The sequence below is a fragment of the Eubalaena glacialis genome, chromosome 15 (assembly GCF_028564815.1).
Source record: "Eubalaena glacialis isolate mEubGla1 chromosome 15, mEubGla1.1.hap2.+ XY, whole genome shotgun sequence".
Taxonomy (NCBI): domain Eukaryota; kingdom Metazoa; phylum Chordata; class Mammalia; order Artiodactyla; family Balaenidae; genus Eubalaena; species Eubalaena glacialis.
The window spans coordinates 84944899-84962172 of NC_083730.1; the positions used below are offsets into that span (position 1 = coordinate 84944899).

The 17274-nt window shown below is 47.8% G+C and overlaps 1 protein-coding gene across 3 annotated transcripts in view; it reads left to right on the forward strand.

The window, feature by feature from the left end:
- The first annotated feature begins 8409 nt into the window (after nt 1-8409).
- HVCN1 (hydrogen voltage gated channel 1) overlaps nt 8410-17274 on the forward strand; it is a 29827-nt gene continuing 20962 nt past the window's right edge. Inside the window, exons 1-3 of one of the 3 annotated variants that reach the window (XM_061169743.1) lie at nt 8410-8489; nt 9119-9200; nt 13439-13478. In XM_061169743.1, the coding sequence (XP_061025726.1) occupies nt 13458-13478 (21 nt within the window). In that variant the 5' untranslated portion in view covers nt 8410-8489; nt 9119-9200; nt 13439-13457. Of the gene's footprint in view, nt 8490-8517; nt 8596-8735; nt 8750-9118; nt 9201-13438; nt 13479-17274 lie in introns of those variants that run through there. The other 2 variants (XM_061169744.1, XM_061169745.1) reach the window with 2 other exon arrangements.

Consider the following 17274-nt stretch of genomic DNA (forward strand, 5'->3'; position numbering starts at 1 on the left):
AGACACCCACAAGATGGAAGGGAAGGCTGGAGACCCAGGCTTGGCACAGACAGACACCAGCAACCCCAGAGCTTCTCCACTGCAGACCCCGCCCTGATGTGAGCTGTCTGTCTCTCTCCCATTGGCTCCATTTGGGTCACGTGCCCACCCCTCAGCTAGAAGAAGGGGACCCCTTGAACAGTTCCATCAGACTGGACCCAACAGGTGAGTCAGTTCCCTTAACGGGAATGGATGCTAAGTAGCAGCCAAAACCCAACAAGTGTCCAAGTGTGGACAAGCGCTGGATGTTCTTGGCAATAAGTAACAGAAATCCTCACCCAAACAATAGTGAAATGTATCATCTCTCAAAAGCAGAATTAGGCAAGTGGCTGTGGGCTGAGTAGATCGGTGACTCGGCAGCATCATCAGGGGCCTGGGTGCTTTCCGCCCCTCGCTCTGCCCTCCTCAAGCGGGGAGCAGGAGTGCACTCCAGGCATTAGGTCCAGACCTGGACTAGAGGAAGGAGAAAGGCAGCAGGCTCCTGCGATGCTCCTGGAAAGAGCAAGCTTCCCCTCAGGTCTCACTGGCCAGAGCATTGGGTCATATGCCCTTTCCTGAAACAGATACTGGCAAGCAGGGATGGCATCACCCAGATTGGTCTAGACTGATCTCCTGGGTGGAGAGAAGATGGGGAGTCAGTCTACCTTTGGACTAATGTAGGACCCATCCATCTGGTTGGACCTTCTCCAGCTGGCCAGGAGGGCCAAACCACATGGGCGAGAGTAGTTTCCATGAGTAACCAGCAGGTGGGACAAAGCGATGCTGCTAAATCTTTTAGTTTGAGGTTCTGCTCACCACAGTGAGAGAAAATATTTATAGTGCCTTCTGTCCTCTTCTTCCCAGTGTAAAAGTCTCACCCACTTCGACAGGAAAGATTCCAGAGAACTGGAAAACCTGACCCCTGAACGCTGGCACCCACTGCTCCTGGCACAGATGGAAGAGGAGTCCACTGAGAATCCTATGTTTGGGGCACGGTTCGTGCCCCACCTCTGCCTCTTACCAGCTGTGTGGCCTTGTAACTCACCGTCTTCTCTGTGAAGATGCTTAGCACATCTTCGCCTGACATACAGTAAGAGCTGAATAAACGCAGCTTCCTACATTCCAGGTTCCGTGCTAGGCCAGGGGGACTACGGCCTTGGCCCTACCAGCCCTCCGACTTCTGCCCTGTTTCTCTGCTCCTTTTCGTGAGCGCTCATTCTTCCTTGAGTGGTTTCTGTGCCTTCCCTCCACTTCCCTCCCTCTCTGCACTCTTCAGCCCACTCCTATCAGCATCTGACACCATTCACTCCTCCATCCTCCACACATTCTCCTCTTGGTCCCCAGGATCCTACATGCTCTGGGTTTTTCCTTCCACCTCCCGGTTACTCTGTCTCCCTTGCAGCCTCTTCCTCACCTGATCCATCTCTAGCTCAGTCCTGGGCCACTTTGTCTACACTCGGGAGGGGGAAATCTCAGCCTGGTCCATGGTTTTCAACACCAGCTGTGTGCCCATGACCCCCTAAAAGGAAAACTCCATGTTTTTCTCTCTACTCAGTACTTTCATTTCAACAAATGTGTGGGGTTTGCACACCAAGCGATTCTGACACTAACTGCCTGGAGTTAGCACAGACCCCACAGGTTAAGGGCCCAGCCCCATACGCCTTCCCCTCTCTCGCCCTCCACCCTTCAGACAACAGTTGCAAGTCCAGGTTGTCACCTGTGCTTCTTACTGACCACCTATAAATCAGAGGTTCCTCTGATCCCCTCCTCAATCAATAATTTGCTAGAATGGCTCATAGGACTGTAGAAAATGGTTTACTCCAAATTAGGGTTTACCATAAATGGATACAACTCAGGAAGAGCCAGATGGAAGAGATGCATAGGGCAAGGTACTGGATGATGGAACACACAGCTTCCATGCCCTCTCCAGGCACACCACCCTCCCAGCACCTCCACAGGTTCACCAACCTGGAAGCTCTTCGAACCCCTTCAGTTAGGATTTTTAATGGAGGCTTCATTGTGTAGGATGTAATTGACTAAATCATTGGTATCCTTGCCAGTATCTAGACCAATCTGGGTGATGCCATCCTTCCTTGCCAGTGATTAACTCAGCCTCCAGCCCCTCTCCCCTCCCCAAGAGAGGTGGGGGACTAAAAGTTGCAACCATCTAACCCCTTAGCTGGTTCCCCTGGCAACCAGCCTCCCATCCTTGGGGGCTTTCCAAAGTCACTTCATTAATATAAACTCAGGTGTGGTTCAAAGGGGCTCGTTTTGAATAGCAAGAGATGGTCCTTTAAACTTAATTACTAGAGCATCTCAGGAGCTGGGGACAAAACCAAATATAAGAAAAGATGCTCCTGGGACTTCCCTGGTGGTCCAGTGGTTGACTCCGCGCTTCCACTGCAGGGGGCACGGGTTGGATCCCTGGTCGGGGAAGTTCCATGTGCCACGTGGTGTGGCCAAGAAGAAAAAAAAAAATTTTTTTTTTAAAGAAAGAAAAGATGCTCCTATTACTCTTATCACTTAGGAAATTACAAGTTTTAGGAGCTCTGGCCAGGATCCCAGGGACAAAACCCAAAATATATAGTTCTTCTATCACAAGATCACACCTTAAATCTCTGACTCAAATCCTACTGCCCTCATGACACTGCCACTTTAACAATTCAAACCAAACATTATCAAAACCAACTAGGACGTCCCTTTACCTGTTCCCCTCCCAGCCTTCTCCATCTCAGTGATGGCACCACTGTGCACTCAAGGGCCCCAGCCTCTTCCTCACCCTCCATGTCCAATCCCTCAGTTTCTCATCTGTTCAATATCCCAAATGGATCCCGAACCCATGCCCTTTTTCCTTCCCTCTTCTCAACATTCTAGTTCAAGCCATCATTATCTCTCACCTGTACTTCCTTTTTTTGCCTTTTCTATAATCCAGTCCCCACCCAGCAAGCAGAGTTACCTTTGTAAAGTCAAACTATGTCCGTGGATGAAAGGGTAAACAAATGTGGTCTGTCCATACAGTGGAATAGTCAGCCATAAAAGGAAGGAAGTATTGACACGTGCTACAACATGGATGAACCTCAAAAACATGCTGAGTGAAATAAGCCAGACACAAAAGATCACATATTATATGATTCCGTTTGTATGAAATGTCTGAAATAGGCAAATCCATAGAGACAGAAAGCAGATCAGTGGGTGCTTTAGGGCTGGAGGTAGGCAGGAATGGGGAGTAACTGCTTAATGGGTACAAGATTTCTTTTTTTTTAAAGTAAAGTGTCAATTTCTTTATTTATTTATATTTATTTTTGGCTGTGTTGGGTCTTCGTTTCTGTGCGAGGGCTTTCTCTAGTTGCGGCAAGCAGGGGTCACTCTTCATCGCGGTGCGCAGGCCTCTCACTGTCGCGGCCTCTCCTGTTGCGGAGCACAGGCTCCAGACGCGCAGGCTCAGTAGTTGTGGCTCACGGGCCTAGTTGCTCCGCGGCATGTGGGATCTTCCCAGACCAGGGCTCGAACCCGTGTCCCCTGCATTGGCAGGCAGATTCTCAACCGCTGCGCCACCAGGGAAGCCCAGGGTTTCTTTTTGAGATGATGAAAAAGTTCTTAAATTGAATAGTGGTGAAGCTTGCACAACATTATAAATATACTAAATGCCACTGATTGTACACTTTCTAATGGTTAAAATGTTACATATATTTAACTACAATAAAAATATATATATAGGGCTTCCCCGGTGGCGCAGTGGTTGAGAGTCTGCCTGCCAATGCACGGGACACGGGTTCGAGCCCTGGTCTGGGAAGATCCCACATGCCGCGGAGCAACTAAGCCCGTGAGTCACAACTACTGAGCCTGCGCATCTGGAGCCTGTGCTCCGCAACGGGAGAGGCCGCGACAGTGAGAGGCCCGCGCACTGCGATGAAGAGTGGCCCCCGCTCGCCGCAACTGGAGAGAGCCCTCGCACAGAAACGAAAACCCAACACAGCCATAAATAAATAAATAAATAAGTAAATAAGTAAATAAATAAGTAAGTAAATAAATAAATAAATAAATATATATATATATATATCAAACTGTGACTCTCCCCCTGCTTAGAACTGGCATCGCTTCTTGTACTTTGAACTCCAGCCTTCCCTTTGGCCTCTGCCTTCCTCTCTGACCTTACTTCTCACCACTGTCTTTCCCTCCTACCATTTTTCAGTAATTCTGGCCACCTTTGGTTTCTCATCAGGCCAAGCTCATGCTCACCTCAGGCCCTTTGCACATACTGTTCCCTCCACTTAGAAGGTTTTCCCCTCTCTTTATGGTCAGCTCTATATCAGCTTTCAGTATTAATTTAAACATCACAGAGAGGCCTTTCCCAACTGTCCTACCTTGGTGGGGCTTCACCTCTATCCCCACCACTATTATTCTTTGTGTCTTCCTCTAAAGAGTAAGTTCGATGAGAGGAGGTGGAACCTGTCTCATTCACCTCTGTATTCTGTGTCTAGCACATAGCTGACACTCAGAAATTATTTACTAAATTAATGAAAGATCACCCAGCTAGCAAGGGAAGGGATGGAGGCAGGATTTAAACCCAAGTCTCTTGGATGCCAACTCCTATGTTCTTACTACCCTTTCATGTGATTCTGAACTATGAAGCAGAAGTTTGAGCCAAGTATCAGAGAAGGGGGTCAGAGATAGCCATGACCTTTTAATGTAGCTACATTATCTTATGTAGGTACCCACACCTACACATAGGCATCCTTGTGTGGCTGTCACTGGTATAGATGAATCATACCTGCTGGAAAAGGAGTCTCTTGACCCAGTCGGTAGATGTAACTCTGGGAAATCCAAACAGAGCCCTTGCCCCTGGCCCTGGCTGAGATCGCATCGACTTCTCTTTCCTCCTTTCCATTTTCGTACATTCTCCTAGAGCCTGGCTTTTCCCCGAGGAAGGGAAGTGGTCAACTGCAACAGCTGAAACACTGTCCTGAAGGAACCAAAACCAGCAGAGATAGCCCTCTCTCTTCCTACTGGGTAAAACCAGAACTGGCACTGTCTTGGCTCTTCAGGGGCGCAAGCAGCCTAGACCCAAAGCTTAGAGCTTCCCAAAATGCTCCATGAACATCAAAAGGCAGGACACCCAGAAAGCTCCTGGGACAATGACTGACACATACTTGAGCAAGCTGGGCTTACTGCTTGATAAGAAATGTGAAGGATGGGCGGTGGGGCAGGGACTGCCTTGTGAAAGAGAACTGTGTCAGCATCGCCCAAACCAGAAAACATGGCCTTCATTTAAAGCAGGAGCTTCTAATCTCTTTTGTAACGTGGGTCCTCCTCTCAGGGTAATGTTTTTAAATGCATAAAAGAAAACGCATCATTTTACAAAGGACCCCAGTTATCTTGAAATGCAGTTATTTTTCTAATTGTGATAAAGCAATATATGAAATTCTTTGTTAACACATTAAACTATAAGAACTAAGAACTAGTTTAATAACTACTATAATTTTGAAGTAGTGGTGAGTATAAGTTATATTTTGAGATATCTACAAATACTATATTGTAACTTGGAAATATCTGTGATTTTGATTGACTACAAAATCATGGGTGCTGCTAATACAACTGTGGTTTGTTACCTACATTCATAACTGAAGGAAGTACTAAATTTAAGTTAGAGGTTAATGCAAATTAAGATGTAATTTTTTTCCCATCCAAGTTTATGGACCTCTTGGATTCTTTCTGTGGACCGCAGGTGACTCTGCCCTAAGGACTGTTGGCCTCACCTCCTCAACTACTTAAATAGGAGCTCTCTGAGAACAGGTGCTCCTTCATCTCATATTAAGTATCTAGAAAAGGCCTGCTACACAGTTGGTATCCAGTGCCAGTCTGTTGAGTCTCTTGGATTTTCTAGGTAGACAATCACATTGATTGCAAATATTAGCTTTTCTCTTTTCAATCTTTGTACCTCATGTTTCTTGTCCTATTGCATTAGCTGGGATCTTCAGTACAATGCTGAAGAGAAGCAGTGATGGTGGGCACCCTTACTGTATTATGCTTAGTACTCATTTGTCAATTTATGCTGTTGCATAATTACATAATGGAATGTAAAGCACCTGCTGTGCCAGACTCTCTGCTAAAGGTGTTAACACAACTGAGATGTTTTCCTGTCCACTGAGAAGACTAAGTAGTAGAGGGATTCCAGTGAAGATAGCAGTATTGAGAACATTACCAAATTCTCCAGACTTGCTGACCAGCTCCCTCAGGATCCTGATTCCTAAAAAAGTATGGAAATAGGTCCCTGCTGGTGGCCCCAGCCTCCAGAGCATAGGTAAGGTTGGCAGCTGCAGGCTTTCCCGGGAACACTGCAGTGTAGGTCAACGACAAAGCGCATGGGAAGAATAATGAGTGGTGCCTCCAGCAGGGGTCAGCCAGAAGGTCAGGCCAGGGGCAGTGTTTGAGCCTTTCCTTGGTAGGGCCTGTTGAGATCACCAGCTGTCTGTACTAAGCTTAAAACTACAGGCAGGACTAGTTGTTAAAACCAACAGAAAGAGGATTGCAGCTTTGAGGTGGGAGTTAGGTGAAGGAATACCTGAACCTGTTCCCTCACTCTCTTCCCTTCCCCAGCCCTCAGGGAGTGAATGCAGGGGAGGGCTGGGAAGAACAGTCCACACTCCTCTACTCTGTCTAGCTGGCCCTGGGGGCGGGAAGGGAGTTTCTAATAAAATATAAAGTGGAAGTTTAGAATGGACCAGACTACGCCTTAAGGACCAGAATGGGACTGTTGTAATAACAAAACGTGACTGAGGAGTCAGATCAGACATGTTTTAAGAAAGCCTCCTACCCAGCAGGAGGCGGGAGACAGGATTGGGAGGAGCAGACTCAATAGAAGCTAATGGAAACAGTATCTCTGTGATAGGCAGAATACTGGGCCCCCAGAGATATTCAAGTCTGAATCCTCAGAACCTATGAATATGCTACCTTACATGGCAAAAGGACATTGTACATGTGATTAGGTCAAGGATCTTGAGATGGGGAGAGTATCCTGGATTGTTCAGGTGGGCCCAATATAATCACAAGGGTCCTTTTAAAAGGGGGGGGGGGGAGGGACTTCCCTTGTGGCGCAGTGGTTAAGAATCCGCCTGCCAATGCAGGGAACGCGGGTTTGAGCCCTGGTTCAGGGAGATCCCACATGCTGCGGAACAACTAAGCCCGTGCGCCACAACTACTGAGCCTGCACTCTAGAGTCTGTGAGCTACAACTGCTGAGCCCGTGTGCCACAACTACTGAAGCCCACGCGCCTAGAGCCCGTGCTCCGCAACAAAAGAAGCCACTGTAATGAGAAGCCCGCGCACCGCAACGAAGAGTGACCCCCGCTCACCGCAACTAGAGAAAGCCCGCGCACCGCAACAAAGACCCAATGCAACCAAACATAAATAATAAATAAATTTTTTAAAAAGTCATATAAAAGAGGGAGGGAAAAGTGTCAGATCTAGAGAAGGAGACTAACGATGAAAGCAGAGGTCAGAATGATTAGCCAGGAGCCAAGGGATGCAAACAACCTCTCGAAGCTGGAAAAGGCAAGGAATGGATTCCCCCCTCGAGTCTCCAGAAGGGACACAGCCAAGCCAACACCTTGATTTTAGCCCTTTGAGACCCCCCTGGACTTCTGACCTCCAGTGCTTTGTTGTTTTAAGTGTTATTTTTGTGCTGTTAGGCGACTAGGTCTGTGGTAACTTGGTACAGCAGCCACAGAAAACTAGTACAGCTCCAAGGAGTTGAGACTCCCCCCCCCGGGCCCCCCCCCCGCCCCTGCCCGCCAACCTAACCAGAAGAAGCAGGGAGGTGTGTAGAAGATAGATGGCTTCTGCCCTTGGAAGTTTGGGACAAGTGGTCTTTTGGGGAAGATGGAAGCTAACGGAAGAACTGAGACCAGTGTGAACAGTGCCAGAAATAAGGTATGGACAGAGCGCTGGGGAAGCCTGGGTGAGGGAGGGCCTGCAGGGGAGGGGCGGTAAAGCTGGGGAAGGGGAGCGCTAGTCGGCCTGAGCAAGGGTGTGCTCTGCCTCGAGGCTGGAAGGCTCCTCCCTCGTGCCAATACCAGCCCAGCTGCAGGGCACCTCCTCTTCACCTCCAGCCTCACCTCCCCCCCCCACTCTAGGGGCATCCTGACAGTTTCGAGGTTGGCCACCCCCTTAGGGCATTCTGCCCACCCTCCACCCCCTGCCTGCAGATACTGTGCAGGGGACACTCAGGGCCCCCCTTAAGTAACCAGGAGTTGGCAGGGGGTAGGGGGAGCGAGCCGGAGCCAGCCCTGCTTCCCTGAGTGTGTGTGGTGGGGAGGCGGGTGAACCCGCTGCCAATACATCCCGTTGGAGGAAGGAAGTTGTTCCCTCCTCCCACTCCTTCCCTTAGGGTCGCCTGGGCCAGGATTCTCAAGATTCGTGATTGGCTCCCACGGGCGGGACCTTTGTCCATCTGCGGGATTGCAGGAGGCCCAGGTCAGGCTCGGGCCTGCGGAGCTGGAGGGGGCCGGGTGGGGGGAAGCCAGAGAGCAACAGGGAGACCGACAGACAGGCAAGAACGAGGGCAACGGAACGGACGCGGGTCAGAGCCCGAGACCGGCAGCTGACTGAGTTAGAGGGCGGGCGGCGGGAGGGGGCGGGAGGAGGGGGCGGGAGGAAGGAGCGGGTGGGCGGGGCGGCCGGGCAGGCGCCGAGCTCGCAGTTGCTGCGGTGGCCGCCGGCGGGCCGGGCGCAGGGTAAGTGCTCCAGGGCCCGGCCGGGGCGCGCTGCCCTTCTCCGAGCCCTCCCAGTCCGAGCCTGCCAGGGACCCCCGCGGGATCCCAGGAGCCCCTGGTTTGCCCTGGGTTCTAGCGTTTCCCAGCTTGGGGGAACGCGGGCAGGCAGTGATAACTCAGGGATCCCTGCCTGGCCCACGGATTCTAGAGTCCAGTGGAGAGGAGGACAGGAGACAGCACCCACATCTCCCCTTGAAAACGGAAGTGTTGATAAGAACTACCCTTTTGTATGGAGTGCTTACATGGGCCAGGTGCCTTCACTTCATCACATGCCACGTAGCAGCAGCAGCAACAGGTGAGGTAGGTACCATCCTTGTGTCCCTCTTCCAGGTGAAGACACCAAGACTCAAAGAGGCCAAGCCACTCGCCGGGGGTCACACAGCCAAAAGAGGCAGAGCCAGAACTCACCCAGGTCGGTGTGAACCCCTGAGTCCTCTTACTCATCATGCCTGCCCTGCCCTGTCCTGCACCCCTAGGGAGACGGCAGGGAGAAACCAGTACTGGGAATAGTGGAGGAGGCCGAGATGAGCCAGCCTGCTCATCCCTGCAGGAAGAACCTCCACGGCAACAAATCCTTTGCCTGGGTAGGGGGTGCCAAGGAACAAGAACAGTGGGTTGGCGCCAGGTTAAACTCCAGGACAGAGAGGAGAGAGCGGTGCAGCCCCTGTCCAGGAACTCCCAGGCCTGTACCAGCACTCCCACTGGGCACAGGGGGGCTCTTGCAGGCTTAGCCATGGGACTTCAGTTCTCCGTGCCTCAATTTCCTTGTCTGTTTCCTTTGCTTATCCTTAGCCTCGGGGTTAAGCGTGCTACGTGCCTCAGAGGATTGCCGAGAAGATTAAATGAGATGGTTGGTGTGAAGGCTTAGCCTAGTGCGTGACTCAAGCTGTGCCCCCCTCCACCATCCCCACCCATCTGAAAGCACTTCTCTGTCCTTCACCCTCAAGTCAGAGCTATCTGAGATCAGCGGTATTTCCTGCAGCCCTGCCAGCAGCTGGAAGCTTCTTGAGTAAGACCAAGGCTGGGGGCTGCAACTCCTCCCTCTCTGACTCCGAGGGCAAGGCTGGTAGGGGCAGGGTTTTGAAAATCTTTGGGGTGAGGCTTGCATAATTCCAGGACTGCCCTGTAGCCCCCAAGCCCTCCCCCACCACCAGTTTAGCAAGAAGGAGGAAGCCTAGCATATTCTTGCTCCAAAACCTGCTCCTCTCTTTGTCCCCCACATCTAAGCCAGCAGCAAGTGCGACCCCTCCACATATTCTGAATCTGGTCACTCCTCTGCATCCCCACCGCGACCCCCAGATCCTCAGCACTGTCTACTGAACTCTCTGCACAGTCAGGCCCTGATTGATTCCTGACTCTTCTCATGCCCCCATCCTCACTCCATTGCCTGCTCACTACAGCCATACTGGCCTCCTCCTTCTTTCTTGGACATACTAAATTCTCTCCTCTCTCAGGGTCTGTGCACATGCCCTTCCTTCTCCCAGGAATTCTCTTTCTTGCCATCTTCTTGTGATGCACCTCCTTGCAATTCAGAGACGACCACAAAAGTCACCTACTCAGAAGCCTTACCTCACCACCCCAAGCCGCAGGAGCCACTCTTGCCTGCCCTTTATTGCATTACTGTTTTTCTTTCCGGAGCTTAGCCCTGGGTGATGTTACCTTGCTTATGTGTTTCCTGGCTAAAATGTCAGCCTACCAGGGCCCAGACCTTTTTCTTGTCTCTTCACTTTGGATTCCCCAGAACCCAGTGCCATGCCTTGCAAAGAGTAAAAGTTCCGATAACTTTGTACAATTGCAGGCAGTGTGTGCAACCATCAGAGTTCTACTTCTCATTGCTTAATAGCCTTCTTTCTACATTTCTACATAGACCTCAGAATTGTCATTCCTCCCACTGCCTTCCTCAGCTTTTCCCTACAGTGGGGCTTATAGGCTGTTTCCAGGTTCTAACCCTAATATCCAACTTTGCTTTAAACACTGTGGTACAAATTGCACTTTTTTTTTTTTTTTTTTTTTTTTTGCTTTCAAATGATTTTTGAGTTACAGTTTCCAAACTGATGTGTTCAAGTCAAGGGTATGATCATCCTGAAGGCATATACCACTTATTACCAGGTGACTGTTTAGAAAAATTATCCCCAGCAATGTGTGCAAGTTTTCCTACAGCCCCACAAGCACTGGGTTTTTTCATTTTTGTTTTGTCTAGTTTAATGGGGAGGTTATGGCAGTTTTAAATTTTCCGTTGCTTGAATTAGTGAATTTGGGTGTTTTTCTATGCATGCGCTAGTTCTGTTTCCTGTCCTTTGGAGGAAGGAAATCTCCAGGGCACCTTAATTTTTCCCTTCACCTTCACTTTTGGTGGTCGTTCCACTTGAGCCCACCTCGTGAGAGCAGGGTGAGGGCCCCCAGGGGCTGGAACAGGAACACACCCAGGTGAACTCTGCTGGTTGCAGAAGCTGCTCTGCCAGTCAACCAGCAAGAAACTGAGTCCCTTGTGCCCTAAGCATGGTACTATGGGGAGAAGAAGAACTCTTTTTTTCTTTAGGTCTTTGTGATCTTTTTTCAAAATGGTAATATTTTTTAAATTACAAAAATAACACATGATATATAAGGAACTGGAACTTTGGGAAGCTAATGTTGGTCACTAATGGGAACTACACACACTTCCTCAGGGGAATCCTGTGTGGTCATCCAAAGAGTGCACTTGCTCTAGAGCACACGGCGTAGAACGATCTCTGGGACACTGTGTTAGTCTCCTGTGGCTGCTGTAACAAATGACCACACATCTGATGGCTTAAAACAACATAAATTTATTATCTTACAGTTCTAGGGGTCACACGCCCAAAATCAGTCTTGGTACGCCAAGATCAAGGTGTTGGCAGGGCTATATTGCTTCTGGAGGCTCTAGGAGAGAATCTGTTTCCTTGCCTTTACCAGCTTCTAGAGGCTGCCCTTATTTTTTGGATCATGACCCCATCCCTCCATCTTCAAGACAGCATAACATCTTCAAATCTCACTCTGACTCCAATCCCTGCTTCTGTAGTCGTATCTCCTATTCTTCTGATTCTCTTGCTCTACTTGTAAAGACCCTTCTGATTACACTGGGCCCACGTGGATAATCCCCCATCTTGGAGTCCTTAATTTCATCACACCTGCAAAGTCCCTTTTGCCGTGTAAATTGACCTATTCACAGGTTCTGGGGATTAGGACTGACGGGGCTATCTTTCAGCCTCCCACACCCTAAAGGGAAATAAGCAAGGTTCAGAGCAGTGTGAGGGCTCACATTTGTTTAAGGGGAAAAAAAAAGAATAAATATGGCTGTGCTTGGAAAGACATAGAATACCTCCAAAGGCTATGTGGGAAACTGGTAGGAGAGGCTTTCTGGGAAGAGCAGGAGTAGAAAGAAGACTTATTTGTCGTAGTATCCTTTTGTATTTAAATTTTTTACTACATACGTCACCTATGTTAAAAATAAGTTTTAAGAAGTAACACATAGTCATTGTAAAAGTTCAGACCTTCCAGAAGCCAAGAGAAAGAAAATACCCACCCCACCCTCAAATCACTCCCATTTTCTCCAGCAATAACCACTGTAAAGAGTCTGGCTGTATCCTTACAGACTTTTAAAAAATGCATATATCATTTTTTCACATAGATGGGATCATACTGTACACACTATGCTATAATGTGATGGGGGGCACCTGTTATATTACATCTTTCCTCATCCACATATGGAAATGTAACAGCACTGGAGTCTCCCACTCCCAGATGTACTGTAACTGACTCAACCAGACCCTCCCTCGTTGGTGGACATTTAGATTCTTTGCTGCTTTCCAGAGCAATCTCAACACTAACATATGTCTGTCTGGTTCTTAATTGGAGTGAAATTCACATAACATAAAATTAAATTTTTTTAAATTAACTTTTAAAGTGAGCAATTCATTGTCATATAATACATTCCCGATGTGGTGCAACTACCACCTCTTTCTAGTTCGAGAACACTTTCATCACCTCAAAAGGAAACTCTGTCCCCATTAGGCAGTCACTTCTCATTCCCCTCTCCCCGTAGTTCCTGGCCACCACCAGTCTGCTTTCTGTCTGTACAGATTTGCATATTCTGGATATTACACATCAGTGGAACCAAGTACTGTGTGACATTTTGTGTCTGGCTTCTTTCACTTAGCATAATGTTTTAGAGGTTCATTCATGTTGTAGCATGTGTCAGCACTTCATATCTCTTTTATTTTTTATTGAGGTATAATTGACCTACAATAGTTTCAGGTGTACAACATAGTGATTCGATATTTGTATATATTGCAAAAGTACTTCATTTCTTTTTATGGCTGGATAACATTCCATTGTATGGATATAACATCTTTTATTTATCCATTCATATGTTAATGGACATGGATTGTTTCCATCTTTGGCTATGAATATTCGTGTACATGTATTTGTTTGAGTGCCTGTTTTCAATTCTTTTGGGTATATACTCAGGATGTACATCCTTCTCCACATGCTTTGAGCTTTATTATTTACTATTTTCAGAGACTGTTAACCTAAGCAAGTTAAAAATAATTTGTAAGAAAGTGTTGGAAAACACATACTAAGGCGAATGACAGTAGGATGACAGATCTGGACAAATGTTTTCTTATTTTCCAGATCTGGAGACGACAGGAAAATGGCCACCTGGGATGAAAAGGTAAATTAATTCTGGAAGACTAGCAGCGTTAAAGGACCTCCGAGCCTTGAGAAGATAATTCTGTTTGGTGTTTCTAACAGGATAGAGGAAAAACACGTGTTCAGGGTGCTTCCGCCATACCAAAGTGTTAAAAGTCACCGAGGTGAAAGCTGTAGAAGGAACCTCAAGATAGCCTGATAATCAGAAACAGACCATTCAAAACCCAGCTCTGCATTTTAATAGCCCTGTATCATTTGGTCACGCCCTTCACCTCCCCGAGCCTCAGTTTCCTTATCTGGAAAATGGGGAGAAGTTACTTAACCACCCCTGTTCCTGAAGGCTCACGGGGAGGAGTTGAGGAGGCAATGGTCTCAGAATGCTAGGCCAATACTGAGCCCATAAGGACTTCTCCCAACTGCTTATTTTACAGATAGAGACATTTGGGCACAGAGAAGTAAAGCTACTTGCTCAAGATCACACAGGTAGGAAGTGGCAGAAATGAGATTTCAACCTAGCCTGACTCCAAAGTGAATGCTCTGCCTCCTGTACTGTGCGGCCATCCTGAGTAGGACTAATAAATTCTGTCCTTGATATCTGGGGTGCAGGCTTGTTGGATCTGGGGAGACATTAGTTGTGAAGGGTGGGGTAAGGTGAAGAGGAAGTGTTGGCTTCCATTTCAGCTGTTCACTTGGAGCTTCTGGGGGCCTGGCCAGGTAGAGCTGTCAGGGCAGTGCCAGAAGCTCAGGGTAGCAGCAGAGTGATGGGGCAGAGTTGGAGAAGCAAGTGTGAGGGTCAGAGGACCATGGGATGATGATGATGATGATGATGATGATGATGATGATGATGATGATGATGATGATGGTGATCTTGCATTTCGTCAAATTGATGGCCTCTTTAATTGTAAGAGTATTTCTGATTTAAAGCTGTTTACAATGTGGGAGGAGGAAATGACCAATGGCACTTACAACATGCCACCAATTCTGATTTCAGAAATGTGGAAACGTGGGAAAATGTTCATCTTTGCATCAATGAAATATGGTGGCATTTCCAGCAGAGGGATGACAATCACCCTCTGTAGAGTTGTGTCAATTCCTGATAAGATATGGGAAGCTTAGTGTCTGCCACCCAGTAACAGGAGTTCCGTGAGTTCCAGTTATCATTAATACTCACAGAAAGGCAAATGGAACAGTTTCCTTCATTTATAGCTCCCTACTAGGCAAACCAAAAAAACAAGCGGAAACGCTCAATGTTGGTTATGCTGTGGTGTAACCGGCTCACTCCTACATCTCACGAGGGGCTGGATCAACCCACACGACTGCTGGAAAAAAACTTGACAGGGTGTATCAAGAGTCATGAAAATAGTCATAATCAAACCTGGTCATCTTACTTGCGGGAAAGGAAACAACCGATAAAAAGGAAAAAGTATAATTTACAGCACAATTTAGAAACACAAATTTATGTGTTTCTTAGCACGTAAGATGCCATTGATTGTAGATGCACCATTATTTTATGTGCTACGAAGTAGAAAAAGTGCCGCCATTTACTGTGATCTAATGTGACACAACACTGACACTGGTCAATTGTAAGACAGACTTCAGAAATGTTAATATGTAGAAAATGTGGCCTTAGAATTGGTGATAAAGGTGCTAAAAATGAACAGAAAATGCAATAATAAGCACTGACTCCTTGGTAAATTTCTTGGCCGTTAAAAAGGCATAAGTCTGATGCATATAGGTAGTGGGGAAAAAATAAGATACAAAGTTGTCTGCAGTCTTCGATTATAATTGTAAAAGACATAGAGAGTGAGATGGGTAGATAAGTAGATGATAAGTTTGGTGTGTTGGGATTATTAATTTCTTTTTGCTCATGTTTTCACAATAGTAATACTGAAAGAAATAGATCTGGAGTAAAGGTCTGCTCATTGGGGTGAATGACAGCAGGTAAAGCTGGGGATTCCGGGTACCTCAGGGGGTCTGGCTGCAGGGACAAGTCGCAAGGGTGGGGGTGAGGGCACAGAAACATCAGGGCAAGCAGAGTGTTGGAATGCAGAGCCAAGGACACACCTCGGGGGACTCCTGGGGGCGGGAGCCTGTCTGTCATCGCACAGAGGCCAAAAGAAGGGGTGGCCCCAGCAGCATTGCTGGGGAGCTGGGGAAATTGGACCAGGGCCACGTGTAGCAAATAAGCCTCTTACTGATTCAAAGAACAAGTTCCTTTTAATAATTTACCTTGTGAAGTTAGTTATGTTTTTAAAAAATTGTTTTAATAGGATTGCTTTTAGGAGCTTTTTAATTGTCCAGCTCCTCTAATTTTGGGGAGGAAAACAGCTCTGTCATAGAAAAAACTGGTGGGGTTTTTAGCCATGGCTCAGACCTGATTTGCTGTAGCCAGCTCTGCCCAGAGGGACCCCCAGCAGGCTGTGGACATCTGCCCTACTGAGAAGCCCTCCCTGCCCCTTCCCACCTCTCTGAGCCTCCGTTTTCCTCTTCTGTAAAGTGAGAACAGTGAGGATTAAACAAGATAGTGCCTGGAAAGCACTTAGCAGGGTGCTGGGCTATAACAAACGCTTGAAACACAGGATCTATTGACGCCATCATGAGGATGAAGTAGGTTTTCAGCCCATCAGCTGACCTAGTCCCCAGCTCAGATGATTGCATGTCACCAGCCACATCTGGGGAACCTGGTTGCCAGGTGTGCTTAGAAATCCTTGTGGCCATTTGGCACATTTCTCACAAGGTGTTTGGAGGCACCAGGTTCATTTACGATGCTGGTTCTTGACCTTGGCTGTACACTGGAGATCCCAACACCCAGGCCACCCCCAGACCAACTGAATCACAATCTTGGGGCCTGGGACCCAGGCACTGGGTTTTTTTTTTAAAGCATCCAGGTGGTTCCAATGTGCAGCCAGAGCTGAGAGCCATTGGTTAAACTGCAGCTGCCCTGGCCTCCTTCCAAGGACTGAGCCACAGTGGGGCAGGAAAGAGGGGAGCCCTGAATTCTTGTTTATCCCATCTTTTCCACGGCTGAAGCATCACTAAGATGTTGGGGGATGGGGTGGCCCAGATGACTCAGTTGTACTGGTGATAGGTCCTAATTTCTAGCTGGGTAACTATATATTTTTCTTTCTATGCTTTCATTTCTTTCTATGCTTTTGTTAACACAAATAGCAGCCTGACTTATGCTTCGCAGTTAACATGGCTGATTCACAGACTTTGGGCAGGACTGCCACCTCTCTGACAATCATCCTCTCCCTCCCCCAGGGAAATGGACAGAGTACATCCCACCATACCCATGTTTTTCAAACTCAACCCATTAGCGATTCCTGAAATCCATTAATGGGCTGCCATCAGCCTTTTAAGAAATAGAATAAAGTGGAAAACATAAGTCTCTCACATGTTAACTTTAGTGTTGGTTATAGAACGTATATATGTCAATGTGTACTAAGTGGCAGGATATAAAATGTGTTTCTTATTGAGTAACACTGGGCTGAACTCCCCGCCCAGCATTGGCCTTCACCAGCTGTGAGCTGGGTCCAGGGCAGCATTCAGAGAGGTCGTGCAGGAGGGAGAGGGCTCTGGGCCAGGCAGCCTGGGTCGGAGTCTGAGTTCTGCTTCTCACTGGCTGTGTGACCTGGAGCAAGTTGCTTGGCCTCTCTGTTCTCAGTTTCCTCACCTGTAAATGAAGAGGATTCAGTCCCCACCTTGTCGAGTTGTTGCTGTATGTTACAAAGGGCTTTTGCACAGAGCTCAGAAAATGGCAGGTGCTCTGGGGATAGTTACAATCACTGCAGTTTCCACTACCTTAAATATTATTTCCC